The 21,856-nt window shown below is 49.4% G+C and overlaps 1 protein-coding gene across 1 annotated transcript in view; it reads right to left on the bottom strand.

The window, feature by feature from the left end:
• The window catches only part of LOC119382293 (protein O-mannosyl-transferase TMTC3-like), a 368,314-nt gene that overhangs the window by 163,149 nt on the left and 183,309 nt on the right, over positions 1 to 21,856 (bottom strand). The window contains exon 2 of the mRNA XM_037649996.2: positions 14,826 to 14,873. Coding sequence (XP_037505924.1) covers positions 14,826 to 14,873 — 48 coding nt within the window. The remainder of the gene's footprint in view (positions 1 to 14,825; positions 14,874 to 21,856) is intronic.

Here is a 21,856-nt window from a genome sequence, read left to right as displayed (position 1 = left end):
CCTCCGCTAGCAGGATGCAATCCTTTTATGTTCAAGACGTCCCCAGCGCAAAGGTGTATTCCCAATATCATCTGCACAGGTTAATCCCGAGCATCCCGTTAGTGAACAATAGTTACTCCTTCGCGACAGCAGGGCTCAACATTAGGTTGTTTCGAGAATCGTGTATTATTGTTATTGATGAGGGTGGAGCGAGTAAAACCCGGAATATTGAGCTCGGTATGTATAAGACGAAACATTACTAGTACCACCTTATGACTGAACAACATACGCAAAGGTAAAACAATTAAAAAACGGAATATGGGAGCAGAGGGCGATGTATGCGATTTAAATGTAACTAATCCAAATACTGCGAAACCTCCAGCTGATGAAGATGTGTGGCATTACCACAAGATGAGAGCCAGTATTAGAGGTGACTGTGTATGTACGCGTAATATAAAAGCCTAACACTGTTTTGAGAAAAAAAGGAGCAAGTTTTTATGATGACGTGAATACCAAATGAGATTTTTTGAATAAGTGATTGAGTATGACACTACAACTTTAGATTCTCATCTAGAACAGCACCAAGAAATTTAGTGGACGCGGATATCGCAATTACATCATCATGTAAGGAAACTGCAAGAGAATGAACAAGCAAAGGTTTTGAGGAGTGGAGTATCATCAATGTTGTCTTAGATGGATCAATTATTCGCTTATTTTCAGCACACCACCACGAATGAACATTTGCTAGGTCCATATTAAGTTCGTCCTGCAATGCACCAGAATCTTCTTGCGATAGCAATTATATGGACACTCTCGACGGGTTTTTGCCGTCGCGTCATGTCCTGTACGAAATCCATATTGATAAGATCCCCCCGCGCATCGTATGTTCTACCGCGGGCAGAAGCGCGCCAACGGGGGCGACGAACGCCGCCGAAGCAGAAATCAAACGAGCCGGCCTATTTCCGTCGCTCGGAGGGTGCATGCGATAACATCACCCCGCTCGGGAGACCTGCCGTCGAAGCAGACAGGAAACACCCCGCCCATCTTTATTGACCAGGAAAAGACGCGAGGGGGGGGGGGGGTGTCACGCGAGCAGCAACTTTGAACTTTGAATAAAAGGGCGCGGTCGCGATCGCTGGCTCGCGCGCTATCTCGACAGCCATCACAGCGGACGGCTCGTATACCCTTCTACGTGCTGCGCTCTCAACGCGAAGTCACTATGCGGACAGAGCATCTCTCCCTGGAGCGGCCGCATTCTCTTACACCAGCGTTTTGTAGTTACGTGAGATCGGATAGAAAACAGTTAGCTGCTAGCCTCATTTCGTATGAACCTACAATTTGTTGCTACGGCATACATTGCTTCGCCCTTGCTGTGAAACTGACTCTTTTATCGCATGCGAAAATGCATGCCACCAGCATTTTCTCTTCTACACTTTTACAAATTATACAGTGTATTGTATTACATTATGTTGTAGAAATAGTCTATCCATGGTGTCGACTATAATGTCGAGAAACTGTGCTTGATTTATGCCACATACGTCGTACGTAATGTAGCTTCCTCACATACACGCAGTGAAAAATCTAGCATGCTAATGTGTTTATGAATTTGTATTCCTTATTTTTCGTCCCTTCTTCTGGCACGCCGTGTTATGTACCCTGTCTTATTGCTACCACCGAACTAATGTCTCGTCGACGCCGGCCTTTGTCCTTAGCCACCTTCCGGTGGGTGTTGATGTGATCGATACGACCGGAGAAGAATTTCGAGGCAATACGAAGGCAGGCAAAGAGAAGCTCGCCTAGGTGGCCGGAAATTGCCGACCAAGTCGCCGACAGCGAACGTGCTTTCGTAGCAGCGAAGATAAACATCGTGGTGCCGCGCCGGGTCTCCTCGTAAAAAAGAGCAACGCAGATGCAAGCGGCCCTCAAATGAATGCGCAAAAGAAAGCAAGGATGCGTGAAAGCAATGCGTGAAAGCAAGCTGACAAAAACAGCCTCAGGGCGTCTCGTGCGGAAGCCGCACAATAAGGATGTGGCAACCACCTCTGCGCGTTCCTTCTTTCTCTCAAGTTGTCGTCTACAGGGCAGGGAAAGACAGCGCACGCGAGAAGAAAAATTAGCGACACCTTCGTGGGAAACTTGAGCGCAACTCTACGGGTGTTCTCATTTCCCGCTATACCAAGGCAAACAATTGACAAAAACATGTACGCACGCACTGACAACTCCTTATTTTCCACACATGCTGTTTCTCGGCGACGGCACCTAGCTGGTGCTTCGGCGGCGCGTAACTCGGCATTCTGATGTCGGCGCCGCTGAGCTCGGGCAAAGATATCTCGCACAATGCCTGGGAAGCATGCTGCGCCGCTATTGGCCGCAAACGATCACGTGATCTACAACGCTTTTCCGATATTTCTGTTCGTATTCAATTACGTAAGATGGCGGCGCCCATAGACACGCGAATGGGCTGTGTTTTCAAGCAGTCGACTCGCTCCGCTCTTTTATCTTTCGCTCGTTCGTTCGGGCTGCCAAACGGCGCAGAAGACGCCGTACTTACACTACTTCGGATGTTAGCTGTGTTAAGGCAAGCAGTTGTCTCACTTGCGGAATTTACGCTGCGGGCTTCTGTTCGGCGCGTGGAATAAGACGATGTGAATTTGTTGCTTCAGGGTAAAAGGAGTCCATTTTGTAACGCTGAGGGTGCTTCCTACACCGCGCGTTTGTCCAACAGCCCTTTTCTCTTTTATTCCGATAGCAAATATACGGACATTCTCGACAGGCTATTGCCGTCGCCGTCATGTTCCGTATAAAGTTCAAATCGATAACATCCCTCAGATATATGAAGCATTTGCTTAAATAAATTCAGTTGCGAGTGTCGTCTGTTTCTCGTCCCTTTAGTCCCCGTCAAAAAAGTGCGCTACTTCACCATACGGAATAATGATCAGTCACCAACTAGCCCAGCTTTCAACCCTACTGAACATCCCCCGCGAATCGCATGTTGTACCCGCGGGTAAAAGCACGCGTGCGGCGGCGACGAACGCGGCTCAAACAGAGATCAAACGAGCCGGCCCATGTCCGTCGCTCGGAGGGCGCACGCGATAACATCACCCGCGTGCGAGGCCTGCCGTGGAATGCTGCTCAAGCAGACAGGAAACGCCCCTCCTCTCCAGAAGGAGCATGACGCGGGGGGGGGGGGGTGTCGCTCGAGCAGCAATTGTGAACTTTGATCTTTCATTACAAGGGCGGTCGCGACTGCTGGCGCACGCGTTATCTCGGCAGGCATCAGCAAAAGGCTCGTATACCCTTCTGCGTGTTGTGCTCTCAACGCGGAGAGACTGTGCGAAAACCGCTCCTCTCCCTGGAGCGGCCATATTCCCTTCCACAGCGCTTTGAGACCTGATCTAAAACTTTGAGACGCGAAACCTGATCTAAAAGAGTTGGCTGCCAGCCTTACTTCGTATAACGTATAGCATTGCAATTTGTCGCTATCGTATTCATTGGTTAGCGCTTGGGGTGAAAGTGATTTTTTTCTTTTTTATCACGCAATGCACCGCCTTCCAGCTTACAGGCTCTTGGGTACAGAGTGCCTATGAAACGCATGTAGTAATGTCTACGGCCCATAAAGCTAGTACGAGCGGTTGGGGCCTTGGCGTTCGCTAGATGCAATTATGCCTTCAGGAAGGACATTGAAATGTGCATCGCAGGTGCCTTTTAGGGGCGAAGGAAAGAAAGTGACTTTTAAGGGCTTGTTTTTATTTGTTAGACACAATATTAATGAGAACTAACAGACAATGATGCCAAGGAAAGTATAGGGGGTGTCATTTCTAGTATTTAGGACATAAATGTGAAGAAAGTAAAGTGGCCGAAAAGATGACTTGCCGCCGGCAGGGACCGAACCTGCGGCCTTCGAATAACGCCTCCGATGCTCTACCACTGAGCTACGGCGGCGGTCATCCCCCCGTCCACTTTATAGGGTTTATATGTACACTTAAACCTAGGAGCGTTAGCGCCGATCGCAGCCATGGCGGCGAGTACGGAACACTCTTTTTCTGCCTGTTAGCGTCACGTAGCACGTGATCTTTTTACGATGCGGCAGCTGACCAATAATCCCTCGCATACTACCTGAAGGCACCAAGTCTTCACTATTGTGCGCTTGTATGGGCCACCACCACAAAAGCTAACATTCGTGCAGTTCTACAACTTGAATAACGCGCCCTTCGACGAATAGCCCCCTTCGACGAATAGCCAATGTACCTTATTTTCATCCCAGCGCGCAACCTTTTCAAAAACAATATAATACACGCGACAAATCTTTACGAATAGCGACTTTTATATTCATTTTGTTTCGGCTCCGACAATATCAAATCCTTCTTAAAACATACGTGACGACTCGAATACAAAAAAAGATGGTTGATCCCTCCTTCATAGGAATCGGAATAACACGAAAGTAAGTCGTGCCCTTACCGAAGTAGCTGAATGTTTACAGAAGTAACTGAATTGATATAAGAGAGTTTGCACAATGTCTGGCAGCTATAACACCGTTTACCGTGTACTTAGCTTTAGGTGCCCGTTAAAGAACCCCAGGTGGTCGAAATTTCTGGAGCCCACCACTACGGCGTCCCTCATAACACATCGTGGATTTGGGACGTTAAACCCCAGATATTATTATTATTATTATTATTATTATTATTATTATTATTATTATATTATTATTATTATTATTACAGCACCGCTTAACGTGGATGCACCCACTTTGATGACTGGTGGTACATCTCCATTCCGACGACTCACGTCCGAGTTAAATGATTAAACAAATCCTTGTGGTAGCTGTAGTAGTTAACGGTGAAAGCGTAATCAGAGAACGAAGTGTGATAGCCAGATGCTATGAGCGAGGCCGACGCTTTTACGACGCTTGGTCTAAGGTCGCCACCTCGCGGTGTTAAGGCATTGACAAAATTGAACTTTTATTGAAATCGCGGAGGCCACCAGTATGACCAGTATGATCATATTGTAGTACATCATACTCGTGTTTATAGCACTGCTTTTCTTAGTGTTGTAAATACCACTGTTTCTGATGTACGACAATGCATTTTCACATTTCTTCTCACTAAATGTATTACATTTCTATGTTATTTTTAAATACCATGTGTTTCTAGGAAAACACAAGTGTTATTCAACATTTTGCACTTTTTTAGTTGGTTTGTATTTGGATATATGCTAAACACGTGTATATATGCTTGTTTTAGTGTTACTGCTGCCATGTGAGGGCCTTCAGGCACATTCAAGCTGTATTGTGCAGCTTTTCGCCTGAAGGACCCCCAACAATTCCGTCGGAAAATAAAAGCATTTCTGATTTTCTGATATTTAAGTCTGTCATAACGAGACCCTCGCCACGAATGAAGGAAAGAGAGTGACTTTTAAGGGCTCGTTCTCACTGGTTAGCCACAATATTAATGAGAACTAACAGACAATAACGCCAAGGAAAGTACAGGAGATGAAGGGCTGGAAATATTTCGATTCATTGAAAGTTTCCTGGAGAAAGTCATCTCAGGAGCATTCCATATTCCACTCGATAATGCAAAAATGAGAGCGTCATGCGGTTATATTTCTGGACTAACCTCTTCGGCGGTTATTTTCGACCCCAGCAAATAAACAGAATACTGGATCAATAAATTCTACTTTACGAATTAACACTCTAAATACATCTATGTGGTTATCAGCAGACCTGGTAGTCAAACGCCGCGACGTACAACAGTGCTTCAATGCTAAAGAATCCCACTGTCCCTAGTGCATTCCCCTAAGACGACTCCAAGTATCTCCAAGGCAAAAGCCAGGTTCTTTTTCTTCTCGATCGATTGTACTGCTGGGCGCAACATGACGTCACTTAGCTAACCTCAAGAAGCCAATCTCCTCCGACACTCCCTTTCTTCTTTCCGAGGCGTCTCTGTGCTGTAGCATCCTCGCCGTGCTTCCACACTATCGTATGCGCCAGGGGTGTAGCCAAGGGGGGGGGGGGGTTGGGGGGTTCAAACCCCCCCCGGAATTTTTTAATTTTGCATGTGTTTATATACACGCACACAAAAAGCGCACAACGCACGCACGAACATACATAATGTATGGTTAAACCCCCCCCCCCCCGAAAAAATTTCTGGGTACGCCTCTGGTATGCGCATGCGCAGGGTTGCCTGGGAGATGGAGTGCGCCAATGAAAGTGCGTTATAACAAACTTCCATTTACAGCAAAGCTGCTTATGGCTAGGGCATTCCGTTTGTACACCGAAAACTGAATAATGCCCTGTACGGAAGAGTGCAAAAAAACATGACTGATCCCTCCATTATAGGAATCGGTATAACACGAAAGTGAGAGGTGTCTTGACAGAGGTAGTTGAGCGTTTTTTGTGCATTGATATATGACAGCGTGTACATTGTCTACTGGAGCTTCACTTTTCGATGGAGGCGAAAATGTTTCAGGCCTGTGTACTTAGATTTAGATGCAAGTTAGGAACCCCAGGTGGTTGAAATTGCCGGAGCCCTCCACTACGGCGTTTCTCATAATCATATCTTGGTTTTGGGACGTTAAACACCAGATATTATTATTATTGGAGTTTCACAGCTATAGCACCGTTAAACACAAAGAATGGCGCTCGAAACGAACGCACAAGTATACTAAGGACGAGTGCGAACTGTCACAGTTGTTACTTTCTTGTGTTTGAGCAGCGCGCTCCTTTCCGTAACGCGGCCGCTGCAGCAAGCGATGTGACCTTCGTGCGCTTTCTAACTTCAACGCCACCTTTTCGGTGAACGCACAAGACGTACAAACCAACCCCATCACGAGATAGAACGCGCGCACGGGCGACCGCGCCCTGTAGGGCAAAGTACTGGTAGGAGGCACGCACGCATCAGGGCGACTACCTTTAAAGCGCGCCCTTCGCGCCATCTCGCTGGTGATGACGAGAACACGCTGAAGTGCCACCGAGCTCTGAGTACCGCCAGCGGTAAATGGTGTAATAAATAGCTTGTCGTTAGTGTGTTGAAGAACGTACGCTCTGTGGCCGAGTCGTTCAGCACCGCGCGCTGTGGAGCGAGGGGTCGTGGATTCGATTCCCAGCGACGGAACTTTTATTGCGATAGCAATTATATGGACAGTCTCGGCTGGTTTTTGTCCGTCCCCGTCGCCTTCATTCAGCGTATATGTATAAGTATGTATATATGTATATATATATATAAAGTGCCAAAGAAAAATCATTTAGAAAAATGCCTCTGAAGCACGGAATCGAACCAGGGACCTCTCGCTCCGCAGCCCGTGGCGCTAGCCACTACGCCACGAAACGCCGATCCTCTAGGGCGCTAACGGCGAGCGTTATATACAGACCCTTTACCGCTGGCCGGACTCGGAGACGGCAGGCGCTCATAAGCGTTTCTTCACTGTCAGCGAGATGACGCGATGAGCGCAGCGAAGGTCTCGCTCGCTGCAGCGGCCGCGTTTGCGAAAGGAGCGAGCTGTTCAAACAAAAATAAGTAACAACTGCGACATTTAGTTCGCGCTCGTCCTGTGTGTACCTGTTCGCTCGTTTCGTGTGTCCTGCTTTATATTTTAGCAGTGCGCTTCAAGTATCGTGCTTTGGGCTCGAGCGACGCGCTGGCAATTTCGAGCTGCTTTCCGTTCTTCGCGCTGGATTCCAATTTGATGCTACCGCATTCATTGCTTCGCCGTTGCGGCGAAACTGTGACTTTCTTCTAGGCTTTTTTTTTTGTCATCTGATATCGTACATTTTAAAACGTCATATCCGTTACGGAAATACGTCAGTGAAGCCTTCGTCGACGCCGGTATAAAGAACTTTCATGTTTTAAAAAAAATATCGCAGGGTCCCTTATGAATTCGCCTCAGACGACTCGAAGGCGAAAGCCATCTTATTTTTCTTCTCATTCGATGTATTGATCCTCCCTCACCCCCCCCCCCCCTCTGAAAGCTACACCTAACGTGGTGGTTTTGCACCGCCTCTAGGATCAAAGGCCTTGCAAGCTTTCTGCACCTCATCTGGTTTTGCACAGAAGCACTGCAAAGCGACTATTATGCCTAGTGATGATGTCATCTTAAGACATCACAGTGTATGACGTCATCATGACGTGACAAGTTTCGGCGATTTATGACCTTATGGTGGCGCCATCACGTGGGGATCTTTCGCATCATTCGTGTGTACGCCGCCGACACCGACGGTCAATTTTCGCGTTTTGGTGAGGCATCTAAGGCTTTCACATTAAAGAGGCCATGCAACAGTTTTTCAAGTAGCCATAGAATGGCTTCAAATTCAAATCCTTCATTTTCTGCCTTGTAGAGGTACAGACAGAGGAGGCGCAGAAAAATCTGTAATAAACAGCTTGACAGAGCCACGGCACCCGTTTGCTTGGCAGCGGCTTCACAACAAGACTCATGTAACGACACTATTGAAAGTGTAACGACTATGCAATAATCGACAGGTGCAAAAAAGAAACAAGAAATTACACAACAGATAATATTCACATTGGATACACACAGGCATGGCTACAAAAAAAAGAAACAAGGAACGGAATCTACATGTTAACAATAAGGCACGCAAAGCAGTGTTTGACGAACTTAAGAGATCAAAATTATTATGCACATACGAATTTAAAAGGCAAGGAAGAGTGAATTGCAGGCGTTCTCTACCTGAATTTATTCTGGGTGTCGGCACAACCCAAGTCTCTGCATGGCTTGTCACATATGCTGCTTCTCGGGCATGCAAATCGGAAAGGTACCGTAAGGGGTTTATGTCTTTTCGAGTTTCGAGTTTATATCTGACACTCAAGCGGTATTTGTACAGGTTCTGGATCTTTAATACGCTACTTTCGCCGTCATACGAATTCCGCTCGGAGGACACAACGATCGAGAAGACGTTACCAATCGTTGCGTTATTCCAGACAGCGCAGCAGTTGAAGCCCTCGGCTCCGACGACGTGCGCGAAACTATATGAGCCATCGTGCGAGAGGAGCTGCGAAAGGTATCTTTCTCGCAGTCTAAAGTGACGTCCATAGCTGAAGTAGTGCGCGAGAAAATGCAGCAGTCACTTAGTGTTCCTCAGCCAGCACAGCCGCAGCCGCAAGCTATGCTGCTGCAGTCCGTTGCCATGCTCCCACTCCGCGCCCACGTCAAGACACCGCACCGCTGCAGTTCCGCCGCTAGACACCGCCACAACCACCGACGTCATCCCTCCCGCCTGTCGACCGCCGCTACGCACAGAGAAGGACTGACGTTTGGCACGCGCCCGACGGTCACCCCATCTGCTACCACGGCGAGGAAGCCAGCCACACCACCGCCGCTGCCAGTACCGTGACATGGGACTGCGTTGTTTCGCAGCGAATGCGCCGCGTCCGCAGCCAGGCCAACGAACTCGCCACATCCCCGACTACATCGACGGAGTACAGTGGCAACGAAGACGACCATCCCGCTCACCATCTCCGGGCGCTACATCTTGCCTCATGGCCGGCAGTACACCGGCCCAACACTGGGCCGATCTACCAGTCCTTATCCGGAAGACTAACCGCAGCAATCGATGGAGGTGCGGTTCCCGTGCGACGAGATGCCGAAGATCCTCCTCCGCCGCCGACGACGACCATTCGAGAATTTTCAAACATCAGCTCGCCGTTCACCAGACGGAGCCTTCATGAGAGGACCTTGCGGAAACAAAACCAGACGACACGACTCAGCAGCATCCGAGCAAGTCGACGCAGCCGTGATCCGAAGCCGCGACCCAACCCTAACTCAAGACGGCGAACCGCCGATATCGACGTGCTAACTGATGGCCACAACATCACCGCACTGGTCGACACCGGAGCCGGCTACTCCGTCGTCAGTGGCCCGTTCCCCGCCAAGCTGAAAAAAGTAAAGACCGCCTAGGACGCACCCCAAATCCGGACAACTCGAGGCCACGTAATAACGCTGACTCGAATCTGCACGGCGAGAATCACGATTGACGGCCAATCATGATTCAGCGAGCTTTGTAGTCCTACAATTCTTCGAGGGACTTTATTGTAGGCATCCATTTCCTAAATCACCACGGCGTAGTCATTGACTTAAGATCCCAGTCGATAACGCTTTCCGCGGACAATGCCATCCCGCCCGATAGGAAAAATCGGTCACCATGCCTTGAATGTAATTGATGGGCAGGTCACCATTCCGCCTCTCTCCAGCGTCATCATTTCCATCGGCACCGAAGAACCTACACACTTAGAAGGCGTCATCGAAAGCGACCAGCACCTCTTTTTGAACCGTTAGGTTCGCGTCGCAAATAGCCGAGCTGCGTGATGCTAAAGCGAAGGTAATGCTGACAAACTTCAGCCATCGCACCTCAACATTGGCACGACGCTCGCCTACATGGACGAATTCGTGGATGCTAGCCACACTTTCGCCCTCTTCGATGATAACGAAACCGCTTCGACGAATCGAGGTCCTCAACCAGATTTCGACGTCAGTCCGGGCCTCCCAAAGCACAACCAAGACCAGCTCACGGCCCTGCCCCTGCAATTCAGGGACTGCTCCTCGTCATCGTCAAGAATCTGCCAGACCCAAGTCACAAGACATCGCATCATAACAGAAGAAAGTGTCCCACGAATCCGTCAGAGCACGCGTAAAGGCCGAGACAGACGGTACGATTTTCCATGCGATGCGACGTCCGACTTGGCGGTCAGCCGGAGTGGTGACGTTTCATCGCATCGGACCGCCGCATCGCATGCCCGGCGTGCATCAAACCGGGCAGATATTTTCATCGCCGCGTCGGACCGTCGCACGGCCGCAGCCAATGACAGCTCGGGAGACGTGTGTTGTCACGCCGCTCGTGGCGCTCTCTCCCTGTCGCCGCTCTGGTCACCGTGGCCAAGGCGAGTCGGTGGAGTCGAGCCTCGGAGCATTTGCCGGCATCGCCGCTCGCGGCAGCGTGATAAACATCGAATACATACTGTTTGTGACGCGAAATAATTACTGTATGAATAAAGTGGTGCTTGAAGTGTGCCATTTCTGCAAGACAGCGCCCGTTTCCAAACCACTAGCGAGATCGCGAGCTGCGATGCAAGGCTATTTCGCAGGTAAACACAGAAACACACCACCGTCGTCTCGGCGAGCCGGCTCGCTTCGCTTCCACCTTCGAGTACAAAGCTTAACCATGTTGGCAAAAACAAGCGCTATATGACGAGCTCACGTGTGTGATCGCGAACGGCGTAGGCGACGGCCGGCGTCCGCCATGCTAGGCCTACCATCGGAGTCGTGAGTCACGTCGACCTGTTGAGATGTGCTTGTCGTTCGCGAAGGCGTAGTATTATTGTTTATTTTCTTATAAAACGAAGCGTGGCTGTGCAAAGTTGTTTGTTTTGTGCTTCATAACGAGGATACGAAGCCTTCCGAGTGTGCATGCCGAAGAGCCGTATGTGGGTGGACCCTACGGCTGATTGCTCGTTCGCCCCACGTGTGCTGAATCGCCGTGCACCTCATGCCGGACCATCCGACGCCGCACGCCGGATCGGAGGCAAACTCGTACCGTTTGTCTCGCCCATTGAGAGTTTCGACGCGAGAATGCCAGGCCCCCATGCCACAAGTCGACGAAACGCTACGAGACGACATCATCCAGCTGTCCAAGAGTCCGTAGGCGTCTCCCGTGGTGTTAGTGCGGAAGGATGAAATCCTACGTAATTATCCCCTGAACAAAATCAATAAGAAGGGCGTCCATCCTCTCCCACGGACAGACGACGCCCTAGACCGACTCCACAACGCGAAGTACTTTTCGTCCATGGACCTCAAGACCGGCTAATGACAAATCGAAGTCGACGAGAGAGACCGATAGAAGACTGACTGTCTTAATAACACCAGACGGCCTCTTCGAGTTCAAGATCAAGCCCATTGGTTTTTGCTAGGCTTCAGCGAATCGCCAACGCGCTAAGGATACAGTAACGGCCGGCTTGAAGACACAGACTTGCCTCGCGATCTTGGACGACCTCGTTGTGTTGGCCTCAAGCTTCGACGAACACCTGCGGCACCGTGAAGCTCTCCTTCAAGCAATCAAGACCTCCGGACTCACCCTGAAGCCAGAAAAGTGCAGCCTCGCGCAAGAGGGACTCTTGTTCTGGGTCACGTCATTAACAAGTTTAGAGTTCGACAAGACCCGCGGAAAACAGCTGCCAGCGCAGCCTTCCCGCCACACACTGCCAAGAAGACCGCACGCAGGTTTCTCGGCTTGTGCGCCTATTACAGACTCTTCGTCAAGGAATTTTCACGGATCGCCGAGCCACTAACGCACCTCACGAAGACCGGCGTGGAATTCAAGTGGGGAACGGCGTAAGTAGCACTTCAAAAACTGAAATGACGCCTGCAGACGCCTCCGAATATGCCGATACGGAAATCCACACCGACGCAAGCAGCGTAGGACTCAGCGCCGTCCTTGTGCAGATGACTGACGGAATAGAAAGGGTTATTAGTTATGCTAGCCGGTCGCTATCCAAGGCGGAAGCCAACTATTCCACCAGAGAAAAGGAGTGTCTCGCCATCATCTGGGCTCATCAAAGTTTCGCCCCTACCTCTGCGGCAGCCCCTTCAAAGTTGTGAGCGACCTACCACGCCTTGTGCTGGCTAGCTAACTTGAAGAACCCTTCAGGTCGCCTTGCGCGGTGGAGTCTGAGACTTCAAGAATTCGACTTCGCTGTAATTTACAACTCTGGACGAAAGCACTCCGACGCCGACTGCCTGTCTCGCGCCCCCGTCTATCCGCCGCCCCAGGACGACCAGGACGATGACTGCTTCTTGGAAACCACAAGCGCCAACGACTTCGCTGAACGACAGCGATCCCACCCGGAGCTCAGGGGCCTTGTGAAATACTTCGGGGGCAACACCGACGTTGTTCCGAAGGTGTTTAAGCGAGGACTGGCGTCATTTTTCTTACGAAAGCACGTTCTCTTAAAGAAGAACTCGCCACATCGAGCCAACTACCGCCTCGTTATGCCTTGAGCATTAGGTGAAGAAGTTCCGGAAGCTTTTCATGACGACCCGACGGCAGGATACCTTGGATGTTCCCGTACCCCCGCGAGGATACAAGAAAATAACTACTGGCCTCGCCTCACTGTCCAGGCCACCCATCACGTAAGGACTTGCCGAGACTTTAAGCGACGGAAGACACCGCCGACTAGACCAGCCGGACTTCTGCAAGCCATCGAGCCACCTCAACGACAGTTCCAGCATATCGGGATGGACTCGCCGGGGCCGTTGCCAACGTCGATTCCGGAAATAAATGGATCGTCGAAGCAACCGACTGTCTCACCCGCTACGCCGAAAGAAGGGCCCTGCACAAAGGTAGCGCCGCCGAGGTAGCCAAGTTGCTCGGTGGGAACATGGTCCTGCATCATAGCGTCCCAGAAATCCTCATCCCCGACAGAGGTACGGCCTTACTGAGGACCTAACTCAGGCGATCCTGAGATACGGCTGACAGGCCACCGCCGCATCATCGCTCACCGCCCAGACAAATGGCCTCACCGAGCGCCTAAGACCATCGCCGACATGCTGGCCATGTAGGTCGACGTCGAACACAAGACGTGGGATCGCATCCTTCCGTAGGCGACCTTCGCATACAACACGGCTCTGCAAGGAACACCTCAGATGGCGCCATAAAGGTTGGTCTATGGAAGGAACCCGGCGACGAGGCTCGACACCATGCTGCCGAACATCACCGACGAAAAAAATCTCGACATTGCTACCTACTTGTACCGCGCCGAAGAAGCTCGACCGCTCGCCCGCCTGCGTACCAAGAGCCAGCAGAGCGTCGACAGCCGTCACTACAACCTTCGACGGCGTAACATGTAATGCCAACCAGGAGACCTTGTTTGGGTCTGGACACCGATACGCCGACGTGGAGACACCGAAAAACTTCGGCGATAACTCGGGCCATACAAGGTACTCCGATGTCTCGGCACTCATGAGAAGGCGGTCATCCCGGACGGCATTACGAGCCCTCAGTGGAGCCGCCCACCAACTGAAGCAGTCCATGTTGCTCCGGGGGATCTATATGTTGCTCCGAGGTTATTTGATGATGATTACGGTGGCTGTACCGCATCCCTGTAAACTATGGAGGGTGGACACCCGTATTACTTGTGAATGGCCCCAGCCTCCCTTGATACGACCTACGAAGCTCATCGTCAGACCAAGCACATCATAATAAAAAAAAATCCAGCAATAAAGGCAAGCAAAAACAATGTCCATGGCTTAGTTTGCGAGTTGCGCTTGGATGTCTCGCACTTGACCAAGTATGTTTGTACGCCGATTTGACCATATCCAATGGCCATTTGACTGCGTAAAGTACTAGCTATTCCGGAAATATCACGGCACATGCCGATTCGTAATCTGCAAGAACACCATATAATTTCATGAGTACGCAGCCATAACACTCTGCGTCTGGTGCGTGTTATGTATCCTCCGACCCGAGTTTCCTTCTCCTGAAGTTGCTGGTACAACCAAAAACAATACAGTGGTTTCACGCTGAGCTTTTGCTAGCTGGCATCAAAATACTAGTGAAAAAAATATACGCACGTTGACGTAAAACATGTAGACATCGTTCGACAACGCCACGCCGAAGCATCAGAGCGCGCACCAGACCCGTCGCCCTCGCCCGATGAGGCGTCTTCTACGCAAACAATGTATGATGAAAACGAATGCAAATTTCCACGCCGAAGGTGCATTACATAGTGTGAACAAGCCATGTCACTTTTAACGAGAGAAAAAGAACGCCAGGTGTCAGCCACGCAAATGAGGTCATTAAAAGGGAATGCTCCAATAAGTCGTCGGTGAAAGGTAAGCAAACTCACGTGTGCCGGGCTGACGTTGGAAGAAGAATGCTCTGCCGAGCCGTCGCCCTGCGAGGAACATAAGCAGCAGTCAGGGGTTGTCCGCTTCGGGCTTACAAGGTGCTCAAGTGACAACAACGGCAACAGTCAAGCAAATAGCGAAAACATGAACAAAGCTTTAGTAGGGAAGGGCGGCAAGGCCAATACAAACGATTTAAAGAACGGTAATGGCTTTACGAAATACAGTTCCAGAACGATCCTATGTGCGCTCTTCGCGCTTCGAAAGTGTGAACGAAGTGGCCCAAAGCGAGGTTTCACTGAGACATCAGAAATGTACTTGAGCAAAAGTGCACTCTTGAGTGGTGGCACCGGGGAGGCAGTTTTACTTGAACAAAGCGCTCATGTGATGAAATGTAATAATAACTGATCGGTTTTTACGTCCCAAAAGCACGATATGATTATGAGAGACGCCGTAGTGTGGTAGGGTAGGGTCTTGGAAAAGTTCGACCACCTCAGGTTCTTAACGTTCATCGAAATCTAAGCACACGTGTGTTCTTTGCACTTCACCCCCATCGAATTGCAGCCGCCATGGCCGGGAATCGAACCGCCCTCGAGCTTCGCGACACCCTATACGTGCCAAGCAACCGAGGATAGCTCGCTGGGGTGGTTGGTTACAGCACACGCAGACGGGGACAAAAGAAGAAAACACAAGCGAGATCAGTTGTAGTACAGCGTCTTGTTTTCCTTCTTTTGTGACGCTTCTAAGGAATTTTTATAAGCATGCAGTCCTCCGTGGCATACGCTAGGTAGGTTCTCTGCGCTGGCGCCACCATAAGCGAGCGGACCATCGCTGAACTAGTGAAACTATTTCATCTTACTTCCATTCCCTTCCTACATCCCCTGCGACAAAGGCGGGAACCAGGAACATTTTATGAACACGGCAACCAAACGCTGCCACAAGAAATTTTTAAATGCGTAAGCACTCCTGTGCCGGCTCGCCGAGAAAAATGTGCCGTAAGAGGAGACAGTAGGATTGGGCGTGTTGGTATAACATGACAAAGAGTGCTTAACAGCGCAAACGACCGGAGTATTGTATCTGTATTGGTTCTTGCATCGCTCCCATCGTCAGTGACTTGTTTTTAGGCAAATTAGACAGATCCATTTCGGAAGCTTTCACTAACACTAATGTGACGCACGTTTTCAGATACGTAGATGATTCTTTAATTTTTATCGACACCGATGTTGCATCGTATAAGAATGACGCTCTTGCAGTTTTAGACCTGATGCGGAGTGGTTTCAAACATATTGAGCTTACTCATGAACTTTCTGAGAATTGTGAAATCAGGTTCCTTGACTGTAAGCTATTCCTGAATAATGGCCGCACTTGCTGGATGTATCAACCGCGTAGAAATAAGCCTGTTTTGCCATTTCATTCCGTGCATTCTAAATTAGTTAAGCGAGGTATCGCAAAATCTTCTTTCACGAATGCCTTGCGAAAATCCTGTGTGCACAAGATTACCGAAAGCTTCGTTGAGCAATCTTCAAGGCTGACGTCGGCTGGATACCCTGACCACGTGCAAGTTTCCGTTGCCGAAGGCCTGCTGCGTGAACATCAGGCCAAAGGGAACGATAACGTAGTCCAACCTGTCACTGCTAGACAGGCTTTCGCCGTGGTTCCTTATATGCACAAGATAGCGCACAATCTTAAGAAAGTGGCACAGTGAGTTAATGTGAAGGTGGTCTTTACGGCGCCCCAAAAATTGGGTCGCCTGTGCAAGCTGTCCGTTCCTCCGTCCAGACCCACCCTCGGTTGCACTACTAAACATGCAAATAAATTTAGAGATTGTATCTGTAATGTGGTGTATCAGCTGCAGTTATCGTGTGGAAGATATTACGTCGATCAAACAGGTCGTTGTATAAATGAGAGGCTGAAGGAACATACGTACAATGTGAATCATTATAAGCAAGGATGGCTGTCCGTTCACTGCAGCACGTGTGGCTGCCGGCCAATATTTTCAGAGTGTACCATTGTTGCTACATGCAGGGATCGCACCACACGCGAGCTCATAGAGGCAGAAAAGATATGCTCATTGAAAGATGCTTCTGTTAGCACCCCTTCTGTCGCGCTCACCGATAAAGAAAAGTTGTTCCTTCGCTTGTCGGTGTGATGTACTTATGCATTATCATTGTGTTTCGCGCATGACTAGTGCAACTGGTGACTGTATAAAAGCGAAGAGCTTCGCAAGAAATAAATTGTTGGCAGTCAGCGCTCTGTCTCGTCTCTTCTATCCCCTCCGGTCGTTTTCGCTGTTAAGCACTCTTTGCCGTAAGAGGAGCGTCGCAATAATGAAATAAATGTACAAAATAAATTTTCTTGAAGACGAGCGTTTCAAGCTCCGCTCCGGAGGCGAGTGTTTTAACCGCTGGGATAAGCAGCTGGCAGAAGCGTGATAAGCTCTGCCAGTTGGATGAGAAAACAAGCGCCATCAAATGAACCTTGATCCCTTAGTAACAAGCCGGTACGATCTAAAATGTCAAGGACCACACAGAGACTGCGCAGCCGATTGATGGGGAAAAACCTTCCAATACACCGTCGAAAGCACACAAGTCGATGGTGCGTTACTCTTTTTTTTTTCATGCAAGGTCACAAATGGTACACTGAAGCACAACTCGAACTACTTGCGCATATGCGATATGCAAATGCAACGGTAAGCATGTGCATGACTATGCACCTTTTACCTCAAACGTAACCCGCCACGGTGCTCGACTGCTGACCCGAAGGTCGCGCGATCGAGTCCCTGCCGCGGTGGCCGCACTTCGATGGAGGCGAAAATGCTTGAGGCCAGTGTATTTGGATTTAGCCGCACGTTAAACAACCCCAGGTGGTCGAAATTTTCGGAGCACCCCAGTAGCGCGTCCCTCACAATGATATCGCGGTTTTGGGACGTTAAACCCAAACAGTTATCAACAGTTACCCACTCAAATGTTGCATACTCGATCTCCTTTTCGCGTAATCGTGCTTATCTAGCCCTGCGGTAATAGTAGCAGCGCAAACACACAGAACGCCACACAAATTTCGTCAATGGGACGTATACCGAAATCGGTATGGCACAACATGACTGTATCATGAACATAAATGACAGGTCATAACATGAAAATCATGACCTGTACGTCACCAACGGCATGATTTACATGCCACGGCCTTGGTGCTTTTGCGGCCGCTTCGTTAACTTGATGTATACAAAAATTGGTATGGCGTGATAAGATTGACAAAACATAAGTGACAGGTCCTATCGGGCAAATCATGACACGCATGTCATGTACAGCGTGATTTACATGGCATGATCTCGGGGCGACCGTTTAATTATATGGATATATACCGGTACCCCGAAGCATTTGTGTACATGGCGAACATAAATGACAGGTGGTGACATGCGTGTCATGTACGCTACGACATCCATGCCCCGCTCTTGGTGCGCTTGCAGCCGTTTCGCTATCTTGACATGTATCAAATTTGGTACTGCATGACCTGACTGTATGAAGAACATAAATGACAGGCGGTAACATGAAAATCATGATATGCATGCATTGTAGGCCATGCTTTACATGTCATCCTCATGGGACGCTCGCGGCCATTTCGCTGGCTTGATATACACCAATTGTTATTGCATGACGTAGCGGTATGACGAGCATAAATGATAGGTGGTAACATGACAATCATGACATGTATTTCACGTGGAGCATGATTTACATGCCACGCTTATGGTGTGCCTGCGGCCGGTTCGCTAGCTTGGTATACTCCAAAAGTGGTATTTGATGACGTGGCTCTATGACGAATATAAATAACAGGTGGTAACATGAAACTTATGATACGCATGTCGTGCAGGGCATGATTTACATGTTATGCTCATGGGGCGCTCGCGGCCGTTTCGCTAGCTTGATATAAACGAAAATTGGTATTCAAATTGCAGCAAGAATTAATATGAGCCACAAGATGGGCTCCTTTATCAGCATTCTTGTTAACCTTTTGAGCATCTTCCCTGAGCTGCTCGTCGACGAAACTCCCCGCTTGATCCAACGTTACAGTTTCGCAGCTCCGCTCGCGAACCGGCACAGGCGGCCGACGCGTGAACTTACGGCGCTGCTGCTCCATTTTGCTTCACTTGCCGTGGTCCCCGGGATCGGATACGGCAACGCACAGTTGCTCTCAATGGCGCGTTGGCGAAGCTAATCGCGGAGGCGACGCACCTGCTGCGGCGATCTCAGACGCGCGAGGAGTAACCGCTTGCGACGCGTTGCGCGTTTCTCTGTGCTCGCTTTCTCCGTACTCCGTGCGTGACTGTTTGCGAACGGTGATCGCTTCGGATGCAGTTCTCTCAATTTAGCACGTGTGAAAGGGACAAAGCCGAAGAATGTCATCTTGATGCGCGTGTTGCACGAGCGGCTCGGAAATGAACACTGCTCATCACTTCTACCGAATCAAGGCTAGCAAGGAATGTCTTCTGAACGCCAATCCCACCAGAATCGTGAAGACTAACTTCGCTACCAGTCGCCTAACCGAGCTCAGCGAATAAAACAAGGTACCTTGATCAACCATAGTTCGCGTTGCACGCCTTTCTCAAGAAATCAGAATTAATTCGTCCGAAAATTAACAACGATCCTCTGTTTTACGACTTGCTTAGTATGACAAATCTAAGTACATGAGCCAGTGTCATTTTCGCTTCCACAGAAAAAGTGCGACCGCCGTAGTCGTGATCGATCCCGCAACCTTCGGGTCAGCAGCCGAGCACCGTAACCACTGTTCCACCGTGGCGGCTAAACACAGGTTGACGGCAATGGGATAATCGTGCGAGAGGACAGCTAAACGTGTGAGATTGTACCGTTATTATAGGTCACGTTTGATTATCTTTTGATGTTCTTGGCGCTTATCTTGTGAAATAATCGCTTTTTAAAACAGTCGAGGTTATTGCAAAAGTTCATATCTCAGAATATCGGCTGTCACGGCCGCCGAAAGCTGCAGCGACGATAGGTCACATGGGTGTTGTAGCAGACGACGCGTGAGGCATGATGCAAGATGGAACTGCAGCGCCGCTAGTTCTTGTGTCGGCCGTCGCATCCACTTCGGAGAGCAAGCGTCTATGGGGAGCTGCGAAACCTGACCTGGTTCTAGAAACGCTGGTTTGATCGACGTAGGCCTTACCACTTTTACCTCAGGAATATGCACAAACTATGCCCAAATGAAGTTTCATTAGTGTTTATCTAGGACAGGGGTCTCAAACACGCCGCCCGCGGCTCCACAGGGAATAAAGTGTTGTGACCTTGCTAAATCGTACTCGAATTATTTTCTCGCCAATTGCGATTAATAACGCGTGGTTCGGGTAAGCTACATAGACGGGACAAGTCTCAAGCATTGCTTTTTTCGTGAGGCGCCCCATGCGGTCACTATGAGTTGCTTGAAAGGTCACCGTGGAACCAAAAATGAATATTTCAGAATCGGCGTCCACATTTCAGTCACTGTGGTGATGAGTATCGATATGTTTCTCGAAACCTGGCGTTAAATCCCCTTCAGAAATAATTACCCCTGCATGCGAGATGTATGGGAAAGGTGACATTTTGCACAAACTCCCCTTCCTGGTCTCCCGGCTCTAAATTTCGGCGGGCTCAATCTCAGCTTGTTTGTGTCAATCTCAGCTGAGATTGAGACAAACAATTTCGCGTTGCACTTTCTGTTACAATGAAGACGCCGATATGCGAAAGCCGTTTATTGCAGCTCATGGCAGAAACACATATGACACGACACAGCTTGGTCGCCGCGCTTTTAACACGATAACAGCGCCAACAAAGGATGCGCGCGCAGGCTCTGCGCACTGAACAGCAGAGGGCAGATAATCGTCACAGCCACGTTTGACGCGATTACAACACTCCCCCACAAACAAAATCACATTCAATGGTACATCAGTCGATCTGGTGGGCGTGTCACCCGTGTGCTACGTCTAATACAGGAGGGGTGTGCGGCGGTTGTGGTGAGCAATTTCCCCTTTCCAAAATATCACTGGCATGCGGCAAAGACATTTCATCACCACAGTCTTCCACATACTCTTCATGTTTCAAAGAAGTGCAACGTAGGTGATCGGCGTGCACAAAGCGCGTTTGTTTATCAACATTCACCAGGGATGTTACCGGAGATTTCACGCTCACAATGTTTCCAGGTCGCCACTTTACAAGTTCACCACGAACAAGCACGCGATCGCCCACAGAAAATGCTCTTCCTCTACGTTCATTTGCACTGCGCACTTCACTCTCGGACTTCGGATTGATCGTAGCTTCCATGTCTTGTTTGAGCAGAGAAAGTCTTGTCCGCAGCTTTCTCTTTAAAAACAAGTCTGCTGGTGTTTTACCAGTGAATGTGTGCTGCGGCGTAGTTCTGTACGCGAAAAGGAAGTTGTCAACTCTGTGTTGCAAGGATCTGGAACTGTGGCTCCGTTCATCCTCTAGCAGTTGCTTTAGCAATGACTGCTTAACAGTCTGCACTGCTCGTTCTGCTGCGCCGTTAGATTGAGGATGATAAGACGGAGTCAAAGTATGCTTGACCCCGTTTGCCTGCAAGAAATCATCAAACTCTTTCGCTCGAAACTGTCGCCCATTGTCCGTAACTATCTCCTGAGGCAACCCATAGCTTGCAAACAATGACCTTACTGTTTCAATGGTGTTTTGCGCCGTAGTTGAATTCATTATTTTGACATCTGCCCACTTGGAGTGTGCATCGACTGCGAGCAGAAACATCTTGCTTTCTTTTTCTGCAAAGTCGAGGTGCACTCGCTCCCAACTGTTAGTGCACCACCTCCATGGGGTCAGTGGTGCTGGCTGGCCTTACACTCTGACAGATGTGACATTGTTTTACAGTTTGCTCGAGGCTGCTGTCGATTCCGGGCCACCATACCATTGATCTCGCCAGGGCCTTCATTTTACTGATTCCCATGTGTTGTTCATGTAACAGCAACAGTATTTCCTGTTGAAGAGCGCGGGGTATAACCACTCGGTTCTCCCAAATC

The sequence above is a fragment of the Rhipicephalus sanguineus genome, chromosome 2, assembly GCF_013339695.2.
Source record: "Rhipicephalus sanguineus isolate Rsan-2018 chromosome 2, BIME_Rsan_1.4, whole genome shotgun sequence".
NCBI classification, from domain to species: Eukaryota; Metazoa; Arthropoda; class Arachnida; order Ixodida; family Ixodidae; genus Rhipicephalus; species Rhipicephalus sanguineus.
The sequence above is the reverse complement of the archived record's forward strand: the minus strand, read 5'-3'. Positions and strand labels throughout refer to the sequence as shown.